We start from the raw sequence: 19251 nt of genomic DNA, 5'->3' as shown, positions 1-19251 counted from the left end.
GCACATGTTGGCTACGACTCACAGCAGACTTCTGATGTGAACGGTTGGGGATTGAGATTCACGGAGCACGATTCCTAAAGCATTGCTACATCAAAATACTTGTGGTGAAACCATTTATGATCGTCCCACAATACAACATTTGGCGAACGAAATGATTCAGTTCTCGACATCTATGATGGTTTGGCGCGCACTCTGATATCTCGTGATGAGTAGCGTTGTTGCCTTCGACAAAGAAGACTTGTCCCCTTCAGCACCCACAAATAAATGATCGATATAGTTCCCTTCGCAGCAGGGGTGAGTCACCCCGGGTTTTGTAACAGGGGATGATGACGTGGCCACGTCTGACGTGATGCGTGAGCCATCATGTTTTGGAGACGGTCCACGTCATCCGATGAATGACGAGGACGGTTCCCACGTAAGTATCCTCCGTCGAGTATAGCATTACCGTATCACCGATGGCAAAGTTGTCGAGCGTGATGTGTGACCACGTTCACGTGGCCCTCCACTGGGGCGGACACCACCTGCGGAATCGTTCACGGGTGATTCAACCAGTCTGAGCGACACACACAGTTCCTTGTTGGGATGGATCAATCTTGATGACCGGATCATGATTTGCCGGGGACGGTTTCCTCTAATGGAAGATGCGCACGGCATGATCCAATCAGAATAAACGTGTACATAATAAGGATTCATCGATGTGCCAAGATCAATCGGGATTAAATAATCCGATCCGCTACCGTCTAAATAAAGACCCGTTAAGACAGCGCATGATTCGTTTGGCCGACTTTTACGCCCGCAGTACATCACGCCGCATAATCTAATGGTCGACTTGTCCGAAGGGCCTTTTTATTTTTCGCTAAATCACCGGCACGTGTCCGTCGCAGTCTCCTACGTCGGGAAGTTCCCAACTCAACCGCGATATCCACCGTCCGATGCGCCGTCGACGCGGATCCTGACCCTTCATCTACCACTCGTCACCCCAAAGCAAAGCTTGGACGCTTCCCGTGACGCCGAGCTACCGGCACAAAACCCCGTTCCCCTCCCTGACTACTTACTACTGCAGCTTCGTCCGTCTTCAAAACAGTAAAAAACGAAAAAGAAAAGGGGGCGGAAGAAAACCCAAAGGAGTCGGTCTCTGATTATTCTTTGTTCTCGCCTTTCCCTGTAGTGGTGAGGGCGAAACCCTCGCGATCGACCGATCTCGACAACGATCTCGCCCTTGGGAGAGCTGCTCGATCGGAGGGGTAGCTCGCGGCCGCGATCGGATTTCCGGTCGCGGTGAGGTGGAGCGGGCGATTGAATTGATCGGTTGGTGGTCGAGGTCTCGGGTTTGGATCCGACGGGGGGAGCAGCGTTGGCTGCCGGTGGCAGCGCCGGCGGATGGCGTTGTTCAGGAGGCTCTTCTACCGGAAGCCGCCGGATCGGCTGTTGGAGATTTCGGAAAGAGTCTATGGTATATCCTCTTTCCCTTGACCTAAAAGTATAATTCATCTTTAGGAAATTAGTGGGTTTTGCGGGTTGATTGGTTTTTGAGGGGTAATTTGAGGAATCTGGCGGGTTTGCTTCACAATTTGAGATTTCGATTAGCATTCGGCTCTTGAATTTGTTTGATATGGCTGATTGTCGGACGTTTTGGGCGTAATACTCTTCAGCTACTTCTTTCCCCTCGGCAAAGGCAGAAGCTCTTGAAGACAGTTGAATCATTCCGGAGAATTAAAATGTACTGCGCTTTTAGCCATCGTACTCTAGAGGATTTTTAAATTGATAAAACTTACTAATTTGATCTTAGAAAAAAAAATGCTGCAAAGTCATTGAAATATCAAACTCCAAAGTTTTTTTAGTTAGTACTGGATTTCCTTTTGGGCGTTATAGTCTTATGTTGGTTTTGCAATTAGCGTGGCCTTCTCAATCCTTTTTATCTTGTTATACACCCTTCTCTTCAATTTCTTGATTATTCTTTCGAAAAGATCAAAGTTTCGAAGTGTATTTTTTTTTATCTTTATGAATACGTGCTGAGATTTTTGAATGGCTGTGTTGTAGTGTTCGACTGCTGCTTCTCAACGGAAACTCTTGGTGAAGATGCCTACAAGGTCTACATGAATGGCATAGTCTCTCAACTGCAGGATTATTTTCCAGATGCCTCCTTCATGGTATTTAATTTTAGAGAGGGGGATCAAAGGAGCCAAATTTCAGATATTTTAACTGAGTCTGGTATGACGGTCATGGACTATCCCCTACAGTATGAAGGATGTCCTTTGCTTCCTTTGGAGATGATCCACCACTTCTTGAAGTCGAGTGAGAGCTGGTTGTCATTGGAAGGGCAGCAAAATGTGTTGTTGATGCACTGTGAGAGAGGAGGCTGGCCCATGCTAGCCTTCATGCTTGCTGGCTTACTTCTTTATAGAAAACAGTACACTGGTGAGCAAAAGACTCTTGAAATGGTGTATAAACAAGCCCCTAAGGAGCTACTCCATGTTTTGTCGCCCTTAAACCCACAACCATCTCACCAAAGATATCTTCAGTACATATCTAGAGGAGGAAATGCACCAGAATGGCCTCCAAAAGATATGCCCCTAATTTTGAATCGCTTGATTCTTAGGGTCATACCTAATTTTGATGGAGAAGGAGGTTGCAGGCCGATGATTCGCATTTATGGTCAAGACCCATTGGTTCCCAATAGTAGGAACGCGAAGATTCTTTTTGCAACACCTAAGACCAAGAAGCATGTTCGGCACTACAAACAGGTAATACTCATTTCTTCCATCTCAACGACATTGCTCTTCGAATTTACTGGGTGTTGGACTCTCACTGCAGGCGGAGGCTGCACCAGTAAAATTAAATACTCGTTGTCGTGTGCAAGGAGATGTAGTTGTTGAATGCATCAATCTGGATAAAGATCTGGAACATGAGGAGATAATGTTCAGGGTTATGTTCAATACAACCTTTATCCAATCTAATATTCTGATGCTGTCTCGTGAGGAAATTGACGTTGTGTGGAATACGAAGGTTCATTTTTCTAGAGATTTCAAAGCTGAGGTAGGTGCCTATTTTTCCCTAGTTTGTCCATTTCTACCTAGCAGGATTTTGAATTTAAACACACGTTATGCTTGAACCAGGTAATATTTTCAGAATTTGATGCTTTTGAATCTGATTCAAGCACGGAATCGCTGATTGAAGATGGTGATGAAACAGAAGGTGCTTTCACGGAGACAGAGGAGTTTTTTGAGGCTGAAGAGATATTTACCAATGCTGACTGGCAAAATGTGAATCGAGATACTGAAGCTACTACATTTAGAAATGCAACACCCGTTGATGATGGGAGTTCAATAATGGAAATCTGTAATTTGACTGGTGAAGCAAGGAGTAGGTTTGAGACAAGCAAAGCTGAAGAGGATTCAGAGACAAGGGTTTCCCAAAAGTTGACAGAAACAGATGGCAAATATATCATGATAGAAACCTGTAGCATGCATGGTCCAGCTAAGACTAGTTCTGAATCTGACAAATGTGAGCATGATGATGAATTTGTAATGGTGAAATCAGTCACTTCAGAATGTATGGTTCAGATCGAAGAGAAGAAAATGATAGAATGCAGCACATTGCGACAGGACAAAAAAGGAACTGCTACTTCACTGGGTGAAGAAAACGATCTAATGAAGATTAACAATCTTAAGCAGGAGACTGAGACTGTTACAGGTTTGGTGAATATGACACATAATTTTGTTGATACAGAAGCTCCAGATACAACTGAAAGAAAATGGGAAGATGGTGACTATAAACATGGCTCAGAGAACATTTCTGAAACAAGATCTAATTCTATTGGTGAAATTCCCAGTCTGGCCAAACATCTTCCTGAAAGAGAGACCGACAGTAGCACCTATCAAGATAAAGTCGAACATTATAGTGAAAGTGCATTGAGAATTCCAGGTGTGACAGAAGAAACAATGACCAAATTTCCTCCCATTGCTTGCAGTAGTACTGGCAAGATTATCAGCAAAGAGTCGACATATATGGATTACGCAGTTACTTGTGAGGAGAAGAATATAGTAGAGGTCAGCAACTCTGAACATGAAGTGAAGGATATTATTGCACTTGATGTTGAAGAGAAGAATATAGCTGAAACATACAATATTGAGCAAGATGCATCAGGCCTGGCCTCTGAGAAGACAATGACCTCATGTACCATGACTTGCAAGACACAAATTTTGACTTCGACACATGATGCTGACAACAGACCTGAAAAAATAAAGTCAAGGTTCAATCAAGAGAATATTACTACCAGGAAAACTCTGCTTGACAAGGGTCACAATCAAGGAAACCAGGGTCTATCACAAGAAGTTAAATTGGAGTGCAAAAGGGAGCCAGACAAAGTTGTTGCTCAAAGCAAGACACAGCCCAAAATTCTCAATCAGAAATTTGGAAATGGTGAAGAGAAGCAGACTCTAGAAATATCTTCGTATACCATGCCAGAGAAACCATCATCAGGCACAAAACGACCTGATTCCCTAGTATCTAAGACAATGGTTAAACAGCAGGAATCTGCAGCAGATCAACAAAGCTCGAGACAGGCAAAGACAGTTGCTAGGTGGATCTCACCAAGAAAAGACTCTGATGCTACTTCAGTGCATTTGCCTTCTCACCCTCCATCCAGGTATAACAGTGCACCAGCTGCTCTAGCCATTTCTGCGGCTTATCAAGGTTATATAAGTGGTAAAGTTGCAGTGGTGTCTGAAACTCCAGCTTGTGCAGATAAAGCTGCATCTTCCCTGCAGTTGTCAGTTCAATCTTCTATATGTCATGTGTTATCTCCAATTGAGGAAGCACCTCTATCTGCTTTGGTGGTACCTCCACCTGCTCGTGGCGAGCATTCAACCCCTCCTAAGTTGCAAGCTCATAATACCCGCACCCCACCCCCACCCCCACCCCCACCTCCACCCCTTTCTTTTAGTACTCCAACAAGTTCATATTTTGCTAATGGCCATTTTAACCCTCCTCCTCCACCACCACCACCACCACCGTTGAAGATCGGAGGAGCTAAAGGCACATCTGCTTACTCCACACATCATTTATTACTACCGACCCCGCCAGCCCCCCCACCACCACCACCACCACCACCACCTTCCTCATCTGGAGTCTTATATAGTTCATTTCTGCAGTCTTCCCAAACTTCAGCTTCACAAACCAAAGCCACTGTAAAGGCTCTTCCACCACCTCCTCCACCTCCGCCACCACCTCCTCCACGCAATAAAATTGACTTATATGCATCACCTTCCTCACCTCCATCCATCCCACCACCATCTTTGCCCTCAGGAGCATCAAGTAGAGGTCCCCCTCCACCGCCTCCTCTTCCTCCACGGCTCGAAGGTTTAGTGTCTAAAATTCCTCCTTCTCAACCTATGACAGCAAGAACATCCACTGAATCTTCACCATTGTCACCACCACCACCACCTCCTATGAGAAATACATCATGTGCCCCTCCTCCACCACCACCGCCATCACTGCCACCAAATCGCGGAGGAAAACCATTAGTTCCTCCTCCTCCTCCACCTCCTCCATTGCCAAGGGCTTCTGTTAAAAGTCCTCCATCAGTACCTCCTCCTCCACCACCACCTCCTATGCCTTACTCAAGTTCATCAAAGTTTCCCAATGATGCCACCACCCCACCACCTCCTTCAGTTCGTGGAACTCCATCTCCACCCCCTCCACCACCTCCTCCTCCTGGCCTATATGGTGGTACAACACCTCCACCACCACCACCTCCTCCTCCTCCTCCTGTACTTGGTCCATGTAGTGGTGCTCCTCCTCCACCACCTCCACCACCGCATCTTGGCCCACGTAGTGGTGCTCCTCCTCCACCACCTCCACCACCGCATCTTGGCCCACGTAGTGGTGCTCCTCCTCCACCACCTCCGCCAGGTCCTCCACCTCCTCCTGGCTCACGAGTCAGTGCCCCACCACCACCCCCTCCTCCAGTTCTACGTGGTGGTGCCCCTCCTCCACCGCCTCCTCCTGGCTCACGAGGTAATGTCCCACTTCCACCCCCTCCTCCAGGTCCACGTGGTAGTGCTCCTCCGCCACCCCCTCCTCCAGGTCCACGTGGTAGTGCCCCTCCGCCACCGCCTCCTCCTGGAGGACGTACACCTCCTCCACCGCCTCCTCCTGGAGCACGTACACCTCTGCCACCAGCCCCACCTAGAGCACCTGGTGCTCCACCACCTCCTCCATCCAGTTCTCAAGCTGATGCTAGAGGATTATCGCCAAATGGGGCAAGAGGACGTGGACTTACACGTTCTGCAGCCTTAAATTCATCAAATTTGGCACCGCGTAGGTCATTGTTGAAGCCGCTGCATTGGGTGAAAGTAACAAGAGCTGTTCAAGGAAGCTTATGGGCTGAACTACAGAGATCTGGTGATGCTTTAAGGTATTTAAGTGCACAAGTTTTATATTTTTCTTGTAACATTCATCTTTTCTATAGTTGCTTTTATTTTGGATATTCTTCCTCATTCTATTTAATCATATATATGCAGTGCTTCAGAATTTGATGTGTCAGAACTTGAAAGCCTCTTCTCTGCAGTGGTCCCTAAAAAAGATGATAGCTCTAAATCTGACGGGCGTCGCAAATCTCTTGGATCAAAATCCGATAAAGTTCACTTAGTAAGTCACTGTTATCTGAAACCTGAATATTGCAGTTTAAGAGACGGAAAGTTTTTCATTGTTCATTTATAGTTTGTCAGTTGCTTGTTCAACTTGTCGTTGTCCACTGTAATGCTTCTCCATCTAAACATACACAAAAAAGGAAGCATCAATTCATTGGGGCACATGGAGACAAATGGGAGAAGTGGGATGAAATCAAGTCGACAAAGAAAAGGATTTAATAAAGATGATGTTTATGCCATGGGACTTGAACCTGAGACCTCTACCTTGCAAAATTTGCTCTAGCTCTGATACATTGTTGACTCACTACGTAATGCCATAGGAATTTGGTAAACACTGCATGTTGGTTGTATTATGAGCAGAAAGAAAGAGGAACTGGTAAATCAAGTTTTTAGTGTCAAACAATAGTTATTTGGGTCATGGTCTACTATGGTACACGGTTTAGTTATATGGTCTGATGGCTATGCAGGTGCATAGGATCAGGGTGGGTGCTAATTGGGTCAGCATTTTAGGTTGGGTTTGCTTTCAGTTGTTTGTCCATTTTTATATATGTTAATTGTAATATATATATATATATATATATATATATATATATATATATATATATATATATATATATATATATATATATATATATATATATATATTTCAAAACCAAAAACAGGATTATCTATTTCCAATGCTATTTTGAAAATATTTTTGTTTCTCTTTTTTCTCCTTTTGTCTTCTTCATCTCTCCTCTCCTCTTCATTCACTCTTCTACTCTTCTCTTATGCTCCTTTTTCTTCTCATCAAATAGTATAATCAGAAGAGCTGCACATGACCTATGGGATTCAGATCTTGTAACTCCTTCTCACAGCAAAGGAATCTGTGATGAGAGAGTGAAACATGTTTCCTTCCATGCAGCATGTCACTGTGAAAATTGATGCAGAAGGGCAGTGATAGAGGGCATGGAGTCTGATTATGCCAGACTCATGGTCTTCTGTTGTCCTCTTCTCCTTATTTCTTTTCAACTGGACAGGGGCTGTAGACACATCCACCCCCTGCTTCTCTTCTTCCTCTTCTTTTTTCTTGATGACCCCTAAGATTGCAATGTGGGATGAACAAGACCAGTGAACCAATACATGAGACCTGGATTTTCTTTTGGGGGTTTTGGTTGGGGGTTTAATGACCTTGGCGACTATTTGCCAAACACTTGAATCTTTTAGTGCTTGTCCAAAATTTAGGTGTTGTCATGAGCAAAATACAGGTAGAAATTGCAAATGGCCTAATCTTTAAGGTGTCAATCTTTTGTCGACTATGATACATGTTCTGTGTTAGTAATTTGGCACTATCGCTTGAACTTTGTAATTCTACTGTCTGATTATAAACAAAGGACACAACCACAAAGTTTTTGGTTCTAAATCTTTGTGTTAAGTAAAATATTTCTTTCTTATACTACATTCTCACTTTTATTAATAAATTATGGATATGATGGCAGTTTCTTGGTGAAAATATGCAGCACTATTCTTCCATGGAGATGGATCTGATATAAGGATAAGTATTCAATGTGATACTTTTCCTGAGTTCTTTAAATGATTCATGCATATATATCTGGCACATGATAGGGGCTTAGCTTGTCAGCAAGTGTGTTAGGCATTGTTTGGGATTATCTCAGCATATGAATGCAAGTTGCGCAACAGCAGGCACACGAGGAGAATCACATGTGGATGTGAGAGAGAGAGAGAGAGAGAGAGAGAGAGAGAGAGAGAGAGAGAGGCATCAGGGGTCTCTTTTGGGATAAAAGGAAAACCATGCAGTACACCCTGTATCACATGTGGACGGTCCAAAATTGGACAATGGGCCATGTGTGGTATTTATTGGGTGATACGTATCAGTCCTCTCTGTTTGTCAAAACTTGGCTTAACATAACTAACTAAAATTAGACCTTGCCATTATCTTAGGCCTATTGATGTTCTGGACTTGATTACAGTACAAATTGAGAGCTTGTTCAGTGATTTCAGGCCACTCGCATACATTTCTTCTGCTGTTTATCTTTTAATTAATGAGCTATTTGTATCGACTTTGTTTATAGATTGAATTAAGGCGCGCCAACAATACTGAAATCATGCTGACAAAGGTCAAGATGCCACTTCCTGATTTGATGGTACGTTAAAGGTGGAGTCTTATGTTATGTTTATTTATTTTGCCTTTTTTTCTCTTTTAATATATTGTTGATACAAATTTCATGATGCACCACTCTTGCTCTTGATTATTTTCCATCCATTACTTCTAACCACAAGACATCTGATTATGCATTTTGGACAAGAGCTTAACTCAAGGTTACACTGGGTCTGTATGTATTAATTGTTGACCACACTAAGCATGAAATGTACTTTGGTACTTTATCTTTGATATAACATTAATATATGGGCTTTATGCGATTAGTATTTAACGGAAGTTTGTTCTACCTTTTAGTCTTAGGGGATAAAGAAAGAAGGTTGCAGAGGATTTTATAGGTCAAATTTTACTTTTTTGTTTCAGTAGGTACTGAAATCTGTTACCATCTCCCGATAAAAAGTAATTTATTCCGTGCAGTAATAAATGTTCAACAGCAAGTATTTCTTACATAATGAATTTGTTGCAAATTGCAAGCAGAGAAATGTTCTTCAGTACAGATTCGAGCTCATATTAATGCATTTTTTTGTAAAAAATGCTACTCAGTAGCTAAATACATGCGCTATTTATGCTGGCATACATCATCCATTCTTACAAGCTTGCATAAAAAACTGAGTTATTGTCTTTTATCATGATTTCCGTCAACAAGCTAGGCACAAATATTTGTATTGATTTGGAAGTGACACTAATGTTATAGCTGTTACCTCAGAGTGCTGCTTTAGCATTGGATGATTCCATTTTAGATGTTGACCAAGTAGAAAATCTCATTAAGTTTTGTCCAACCAAAGAGGAAATGGAGCTTCTCAAGGTGCATGTTACAATCATTCCATTCACAATTTTCTTAAGATATTTTCTTTGCTCCTTCAATTTAGGTTCTTATGTTTTATTTAGTTTTTTTTCTCGTTTTGGTTGGTAGGGCTATACTGGTGACAAGGAAAAACTTGGAAAGTGTGAGCAGGTAAAGTACCCGGCTGCTGTCAGTTTGGTCTTGGTGTATTTTCACACAAAGTTAACTATAGTCCCACTTATGTAGTAAAGTTCTAAACATCTTCTGTGTAGAAACTAAATTCTGATTATCATATGGATGAAATAATATTCTCCCTAATCTCTATTAGTTTAAAGATTAACATAAACTTATGAAAAAATGTTCTATTATGTCTCCAAAATTATACAAATTTGTAATGACTGATTAACTCAGTTTAGATTAAGGCTAATTATAGATTATCTGTAGCATTTAGGAGAAGAGGCATCATATTAACTGGATTCTGACCAGGGTAATGCTTTAGTATTATTGTTTATCCAAATATTTTATCCAATGCTTGTTGAATCTTTCTTTGCAAATTATGTCATAAAAATTATTCATTTTGAAATTTTCATGGTGCAGTATTTCTTGGAGTTGATGAAAGTTCCGCGAGTGGAATCTAAATTAAGAGTTTTTTCTTTCAAGATTCAGTTCGTCTCTCAGGTTGTACTTTATCTATTTTGTTTTTGTTGTTAAGTAACTTGATGGATAAGGATCCCATTTCCCCACCTTTTCCAGGTTTCTGATCTTAGAAAGAGTCTGAACACCATAGACTCTGCTTGTGAACAGGTGTGTCTTGAGGAGTTCAATGCATTTCCTTCTTGATTTATATGATTTTGGCACTAACCTTTATGACAATTGGCTTGTTAGATTCGCAACTCTATCAAATTGAAAGAAATCATGAAGAAAATTCTTTTCCTTGGTAATACCTTAAATCAAGGAACTGCAAGAGGTATCTTTCATGTACATCGGAAGTTATCTGTTTCTTGTATATTTGTGGTTGGTTTGAGATACTAAGAGTCTGTGCAACTATAAAAAGCAAAAAACTAAAATCCATTCTCTAATATACCTTCATTTAAAGCAACGTTTTGGTTTAACTTGCAGGCTCAGCAATTGGCTTTCGTTTGGACAGTATTCTTAAACTTACTGATACTCGTGCTACTAATAACAAAATGACGCTTATGCACTATTTGTGCAAGGTACAGCACATATGATTTCTTTAGTATTTTTCATTTTGTTAGCATTGTTCTTGCTTTTGGTATGATTGGACATGCTTTCAATTTTATTGAAGATACCCACTGACCGTTCATATCTAATTTTTATTTTGCTGCTTTATTATTATTAAGGAAAATGTCTATATTGTAATATTTTCTTCTGCGATGATACTACAGATGCCTTCTTTTGAATATGTTAAGATAGATATGCATGCTAGTTTATCTCCATAAATGGAAGGCCTTGCTAATGTTTCTTTCCATTATCTAGACTAGTAGTTAAGACTATTATTGAAAAATATCACGGCCACTAATTGATTTAAAATACTTAACCACAAGTTTATTTTTGCATGGCTTGGGTTGCTGGTAAATGAATGGAGGTTACATAAACATAAATCAGTAAATGATATAACACTGTCAGAAACCTTTGGCTTTGGTTCTGTTGTCCTTATTTTGTGATCATATTTTTCATCCTGTCAAAGTGAATTTAAATTCTTTTAGATTGTCAGAAAACTTCTTTTTATGAAATCAGGTGCTTGCTTTGAGATCTCCACATCTTCTGGATTTTTATGAGGACCTTACTAGCTTGGAAGCTGCATCAAAGGTTCTACTTTGCTTTTTCCGTTGTTGTTGGTGAGTTGCAGCATGAGAGAACACCTTTGACCAAAAGTTGCTATATACAGATACAATTAAAATCCTTGGCTGAAGAAATGCAAGCCATTGTCAAGGGTCTGGAGAAGGTTGAGTTGGAGCTGAATGCATCTGAAAAGGATGGCCCTGTCTCTGAAATTTTCCGTAAAGTATGGCATCCTTCAAATCATCATCGTTTAATATTTTTAGTTATGTTGTATATTTTGCAAAATTGTTCATAAGAATTTAAAACGTCAAATACCTACTGTCGTTTTTAAAAGTTTACTCCCTGAAATAATTCTATAATTTTCTGCTTTTAATTACAGAACTCATGTGTGAATGCTTGTAACCATCTCAGTGCACATGCCTTTTCTGCTTAACAAATTTCTATCATATATCATTATGTCATTGCCATCTGAATAATATTTCCATTTATTTGAGCATGTTGGGCATATTGATTTTCTGTTAGATGTGTATGCAGATCTGCAGTCAAATTTTCTGTTGATCGGTGCAACAGATGAACTGGCATATCAGGAAGAATAGTCCATCATGAGAAGGAAAATATTTTGTGTAATATGATACATTGGAGAAGTAAAAATTTGTTATGCTATCAAATGGAGGATTGACTATTGATGGTCAGAGCCAAGTTCTAATGTTACTTTGCTGCTCATGTTTAGAATGCAAAGTTTTTCATTAGTAATTGGTTCTTTTCTCCGATTTGAAGAATTCATTTATAAATGCATGTTGGGGAGTCGGATACAAGTATATGAATGGAATCAGTGCCAGCTGAGTAGCGATTGAGGACAAAATGGTTGGAAATTATTAAAATTGCTCTGGTATGCTTGTTTGAGACCATGTCTTTGGACAACTAAGATGGAGTGAGAGAGTTGGAAGTTGCAACAGTCACAAGGATGTTAAGTATCTTGGTAGTATAGATAGGAAAAGATAATGAGACATGAAATCATGTGGCCATATATAAGCTTGATGGTCAAACAGGATCCATGCAACTGGTCTGGAATACTTGGGAGATATGTGGTCCAATCTTGTCTTAAGTTAGTGATCTTAAATAAAATGAAGTAGAAAGTTGAGTATTTCAGTTTGGTAAATATTGCTTCTTTGATTGATTTGTGGAGTTTAGGCGGAACTATTTTAAATCTGGAAAGTCATTTATATCTGTAAAGTTTCACTAGTTATATGTTGTCTTCTTTTGCACCTTTAATGTGTTCTGTGAAGGTTGTATCTTGTGCCTCCAGCTATGAAACAGATTTCTGTTTTATTTCGTGTGAGAATTAGTGGGATTAGTAGCCAATAATGAATTCTACATGTTTATTTTTGGCCTCACACCAAGGCTGCCAAGCCTATTAGGCTGATCTATAGCTACTATGTACTAAGTCAAATGGTTACTAAATTTTGTCCTCGAGAGGTGCTTTAGTATTTGCATTAGATTTATGGAACTGGTAATCTAGTATGCCACTAAGAATGTTGAATTGTACTTTAAATGGTGATACTTCAAATGGTTTAGTCTCGTGCAGGGGCCATGTCACCCTTGCCTGGTGCAATGCTGTCTAACACTTGGCATGTGCCAGTTTACCAACAGCATGCCAAGGCATAACTGGGAGACCATATATACAACATTGAACAGAAAATAAAAAAAATATCAACTAGGCCAACATTAATGGCTAGATCTGATCAGATTAGCATGGGGCACATGGAATCTGTTGAGACTTGCGGTGGGCCATCTTGCAAGGCTAGATACCCCTAGGTGACAAATAGTGAATTGATATTCCAAGGGAATGGTGAAAAGAACTCTCACTGGGAATGAAATAAAACATGGGAACATGAGCTCCCAAGTGCGAGGAGAATGTGATTTCTGACAGTGAGCCTTATTGAAGAATGAGATAACTGCTATGGTTAAAAAGCTCTGCACCCATACTTACAGCAAGGCTACTGTATGGCAATTCATGTTAGAGACGCCTAGGAGGTGAAGAACAGAAGACTTCTCTATTATTCACAAAGATATATATTTTTGAAGGAAGGTTGTGGCCCTTGATAGAGCTATAATGCAATGTTCTGTTGTTTTGCTTAAATGTTATAGCACTTGATAGAGACAGAATGCTGAGAATTGCCCTAGTAGCCTACTAGTTGGAATCAAATTTATTGTTTTTGGCTTTAATTTGACCAATTAGCATTTCTCTTTAAGTAGTGCTTAATGGTACCTTATTTCATATCCATTGTTGCATTTATCACTCAAGCAACACATGTCAAAAATCATTCATTGCTCACGTTTTAGCTTATCAAACAGCTAACTTTATTTTGCTTTTATATATATCCAGCTAAACTGTATGCTTTATATACATGATGACAATAGTGATTAGTCATTATTAAATTTGAGTCTGATTTATGAAGGTTGGTTGCTTATTTCCCATGTCTTTTCCTGATTGGACCGGATTTTCATGTTTGTCAAATTTTGTTGTAACTCGTTGCCCTTTTGATTGAGTAGACCTTGAAGGAGTTTGTTGTTGTCGCTGGAGCTGATGTGCAATCACTAACGACACTCTATAAAGAAGTGGTGGGTTGCCAGCTAGTCGCTAACAACATATATGACTGATCTTCAATGTGTACCATGTCATGTATCTTACATATTTGAGTGTTGACAGGGTAAAAATGCTGATGCCCTTGCCATATATTTTGGTGAAGATCCTGCACGTTGCCCTTTTGAACAAGGTCTTCTAGCTTCTTACTGAATAAGTTCCATTATATAAAAGGCTCCAATCTTTCTTTTTAAAGCATCGAAACCTATTTGCATGATCTATGTTCATAATACCTTCTTCTGATGCATGTTAAATCTCTAAAATAGTAGGTTTATCCTCGTCTACATTTGTGCTGGTATGTTTAGGGAAATTGTGGGATTGCATCTCCAACATCATGATAATTGTAATAGCTAAAGGCCATCAATATTCCTTGAATATATTGTTGATTTACCAATTATTTTTAACTTTTATGTGTTGTCTGACAGTCTAGCGGTGACCGGTGATGCCTTTTTTTTCTGTGCGGAATTGAATTTAAGAGTTGTCTTTTCATTGGTTCATTCGTCAAAGTTGTGTTTTCATTGGTATTCGCTTAAGTTTTCATTACTGCCTCATTGCTTATCAATGCCTTTTGGGATGAAAATTGATCCTCCCAAAAAAATTTTGGCATTTCTACTTTTTCTAGGAATTTCCCAGATCTTTGGAAATTTAGGAAGGTATATCAAGGGTTTTTGTTTTCAGAAAGGTGTAAAATGGTTCCTTGACTATTAGTGTTATGAGAAGACAGAGAAACCTTAAAAAAGTAACTACAAATAAAATTTAAAGACTCTAAAAACTAAAGACACAACCCTTTAAAGATGTAAATGACGGTTAAAAATCCATGTAGTTGACCCCAAAGAGTTGGAACTTCACAGGTTTGTTGTTATATAACATGGTTTCTTAGATCTGACTGTCTCATAATAAAAAATAGTCATGTGAGAACTAAGTGTATGTATCAAATTCCTTAAAACTCTACACTTTCACCAAGAATAAAACAAGAGTAAAGTTATAACAAGGCTAAGTTATTAAAGAAGTTTGTGATATATCAGTGAAATATTATGTATAAGCTGTTCTGACATAGCAGCCAAACATGAGTTTGAGGTAGTGAGAATATCCTTGGACTTCCATTTCATGGGAAATGACATTAATAAGAAATATACAATGTGACAAGAATCTTATGTTGATTATAATTTGGCATGCTTGATTCTTTTCTTTCCATAATGATGGTGTGTGCCTAGCTAAGTTGGCTCTTTTGCGATCAGCTCTACTCAATCTTAATATATTTGTGCCATTTCACAATTTGCATTGTGTTTGCAAACAAATATATCCACTTATTACTCAAGTTCTTTATGTGCCTTTCCTTTCCAAGTTAAAGTGATATTCAGATGATTATTAATGCAGTCATCTCTACACTTTTGAACTTTGTCTTGATGTTCCGACGGGCACATCAGGAGAATTGCAAGCAAGCTGAGCTTGAGAAGAAGAAAGCTGAGAAGGAGAGAGAGATGGAAAAGTCTAAAGCTTCAACACCAAGTAGTAAAAATGTTGGTGCTTGACCATTTGCATTCGAGATTCCTGTGGTTCGTAGTGAGTAGTCCACTATTTCCTCACTCTGCTACCAATTATTTTTCAACAGGATTCAAAGGAAACAAGTTTGAGCCAGCAGCTGCTGGAAGCAAAGACGAGAACCGAGAATACAAACAGGCGTGAAAAAGATGTTAGATGATATCTAATTTCCTCATTTTGGCTTACATCTCATGTGCTACCTTCCTGGGGATCTGTGCATTACCACCACGCAAGATCCCCGTCCAGATTGGGAGAAGATGGTGCTGCAACCAGGCACTGCTTCAAGCATGAAAGACTCTGGTTCAAGCCTCGGACTGAAGTCGTGGTACTGAGTCACAATAGTGATTACTCCATCGTGGTAAACTTGACCTCTATGTCATCCGCAAGCCTTCCAGCTTTTTGCTGATCTTACATGCCAACAGGCGACTTGGAGATTAGAGGTCAGATCGATCAATTACCCCTGACCGGTCAAGCATCCCCAGATTATGTATTCTAATTCTTGTACAGACCTAACCCCTTGGTTCATTTGATTCCTTCTCCTTTTTTTTTTTTTTCTTTCGGTTTTTAACCCCCCACCCCCCCCATTTTTTCTTTTTGAGAACTTGTGTGATTCTTGTTCCCACGCTTACCATTTTCTCACTTGCAGTGGCTTGGGTACCGCCAGGCTTCAGAAATTATGAACTAGGTGTGTAAGAAGGGATCTGAAAGTTAATATGTGTAGAGCCCAATTTTAATCAGATTGGTTCTAATGGAGCCCAGTTTTCCTGACTAAGATGCATGTGACTATGTATTGTCATCATCAGTAAATTTGTTCTTCTGCCTGAAGCACAGAACTCCGATGGCAGCTACATCTGTTGATCGGTGTGCAAAGAAGCTACAGATCAACAAGGTGGGCCTCCTCCACTGTGTACAACATTTTTTCTGCTTCGAGAGTAGTGAATGTGAAAACAAAGAATCTGTAATCTCTTTTGCCTACAGAAGAATACTTCCAAGTTCAGGGAATTATGAAGCACTTCATGGTCTTCTTTTTTCTTCTCTTCCCAAGCAGGAACACAAGGAGTCTTTAGATGAAGAAAACGAAGGTAAATTTAAACTTTGCTTTCGCATTTGATTCCTAATCTTGTATTTGCTTCTCAGGAGAGCACAGGATTTTTTTCTTGACAGGAAGAGTCACTGATTCATACGAATAATATGGCCATAGTCCGACGAACCATTTCAAGCAGGTCATCGAAAACTTCATGGACCGAGCCCAAAGAACTACACATGCAAAGCTCACGTACGTGCATGCATGTGATGCACATATCGTTGTCGTCGACACATCCCTTCCACCACCACCCTCTGCCCTTTTGCCACGTACTGTTTCACATGCTTCATCAAAGCGAGCCGAGCAAGCTTTACTTTCTGCGGCGACCTTCAAAGGCAGCCTGCAAGATGAATAATTCCCCCGCACGGTACAGGCGAGGAAAAGGCTGGGACAGGGACAAAGCGGGCGGTCCAGAAGGCACGGCTCGAGTGGTCACTGTACCTCTGCCCGCAACCGTCTCAAGAACGCAGCAGAAGAGCAGAGGAGGTGTGTCAGCTGCTGGGCTGTGAAGAAGCTGTTGTTTCTCGCTCAGCGGTTACTTCAACGTATCACTATCACTGTTCCTCGGGCATGAGTCGGTAACAGTTGCAGAAGGTAATGATGGCCACTGTCTCTCTCTCTGCCACCGGTACCCTCCACTCACATATCCATATCCTGAAAGGCACTTATAAGACAGAGGGGATGTTATTGTGTTAGGTTGCAGACAACGGGACGCTGCGGAGAGAGAGAGAGGGTGAGGGAGAGGCTCTGGGTTGCATTTAATGCAGAGCGACGGTGGAGTTTGGGTCATAGATCGAGGAAGGCAAGACAAGAGGAATCATGAGAGAGAGAAAGGAGACGAAGAAACGGTGGCACAAGACTCGACAGGCTGCTGTTGCTGCTTCTTCCGTGATTCGGTGACGAAGGGAGGCTTGCAGAGGAAGGGACGGCATTTATGACACTGCATCGGGGAGACAAAGCGGAGATTTTTAATGCACATGAAACGTCGTTGTCGCTCTCTCTCTCTCTCTCTCTCTCGCCCTTTAGAGTTTGAAATTGCCTCTAAATTTTTTTATATAATATATTATATCTTTTCAAATATTTAGATATTTAAGTACTTAAATATGAATATATTTTCAAAAAAATTGTATTTTTATTTTTAAAAAAATACATTTAATTCTATATTTTTCTAAGCCAACCTTATTTATCATGATTTAGAAAATACCTTCTATCAAACAATTGAAATAAGTGTGTTGATCGATGCGGTCCATGAATATATTGATATTCTTATAATTATAAAAATAAAACATCTATGTTAATTTGTTCTAACGCTATCGGTTTTACTAATAAAAATATGAAAATAAAATAATAATAAAAATAATTTTAATATTCAAGTTGATAGTGACGGACGACAACGTTGATAGAAGCCACAAATATTTATTCTGGATGAGAAGAGCGACGATGAGAGATGAATGTCACTTTACATCCACGAATGATTTGATACAACGATGACGAAAGTATTTTTAAGGATACTAACATCGATTGATGTTTAATGTCAATTGATGTCACTTTACATCCACGAAATAAGAGATGTATTTTTAAGGATACTAACATCAATTGATGTTTAATGTCATTATATTGACCACCAATTGATAAAAATAAACGAAAAATACAAAATCTAGAGAGAGAAACATAAAAAAAAATCACTTACTTTAAAGGAATAAACATTCAAATTGCCAATCCAAAATACTAGTAAATATCAATTCGCTATCACAACATGTAAATACTCAAGTTGAGATGAGACATACGATTGAATCTGTCGCGTGCGATTTGGCGTATCACTTCATTGATACCTTATTCTATTCTTGATGATTCATGTTAAAGCTTAAACTGATCAACAAGCGATATTTCGTGAATTTTTATCATTGATATTTCAGAAATAAAAACCACGTAATTCTACAATCACTCCGTTCTATAAACTGTTACGATGCAATTAATTACGTATGGGGCAAAAAACAATACAATACCTACGTGAAAAGACCTACGTAGAGCTCTTACACGGATGTGCAGGCGACATCGATCTCTCACGTCATGAAAGAACAACACAGCTCGAAGGCCTTTCTTCCGTTGTCCTCTTTTTCTCTTCGGGCGATGCACAGTGTTGTGATCAGAGTCTCGATGGGTATCGGATAGACACGAATCCCAAACCAATATCATACAAATATTTCCAACTAATTATGGCTAAATTTAATGTATTAATCCATCAAAATAACAAACGCTGTCATTTTTCTTTAATCTTTTGTAAAAGAGCAAATCACCTTCGATATCTAATTATATATCTATGGTGGAGACCTCGAACTCCCCTCTTCTTCTGCTGTGGCAAGTCAAAGATATCCGACAGAATGCCACCACCTCTCTCTGCATGCAATGGAACCGTTTCTAAAGCCTAAGGTGGAGTGTAGATTGGTGGTCAAATGGGCATCTGCTACATTGAGAATGTTGCTCGACTTGCTGGGTTGACAGTGCAGGATGTGATTCCTGTGGGTATTTCTATCAGCTCACCAAAGCTGTTGCATTGAAAGAGTCAAATAGCTACTTGCGCTT

General features: G+C 40.0%; 1 protein-coding gene across 1 annotated transcript; it reads left to right on the top strand.

The window, feature by feature from the left end:
• Nucleotides 1–1074: 1074 nt before the first annotated feature.
• On the top strand, nt 1075–16352 carry LOC103992904 (formin-like protein 20). The gene is made up of 18 exons (XM_065118798.1): nt 1075–1453; nt 2041–2744; nt 2815–3036; nt 3117–6418; nt 6525–6651; nt 8726–8797; nt 9518–9616; nt 9725–9766; nt 10193–10273; nt 10349–10399; nt 10481–10562; nt 10715–10809; nt 11354–11425; nt 11505–11621; nt 13952–14020; nt 14109–14175; nt 15420–15562; nt 15655–16352. Exons 1-18 carry the CDS (start codon nt 1381–1383, stop codon nt 15742–15744), a joined length of 5508 nt encoding a protein of 1835 aa, XP_064974870.1. The 5' UTR covers nt 1075–1380; the 3' UTR covers nt 15745–16352.
• Nucleotides 16353–19251: the final 2899 nt, after the last annotated feature.

The sequence above is a fragment of the Musa acuminata genome, chromosome BXJ2-7, assembly GCF_036884655.1.
Source record: "Musa acuminata AAA Group cultivar baxijiao chromosome BXJ2-7, Cavendish_Baxijiao_AAA, whole genome shotgun sequence".
Classification (NCBI taxonomy): Eukaryota; Viridiplantae; Streptophyta; class Magnoliopsida; order Zingiberales; family Musaceae; genus Musa; species Musa acuminata.
This window is presented reverse-complemented; position numbering and strand designations above follow the sequence as displayed.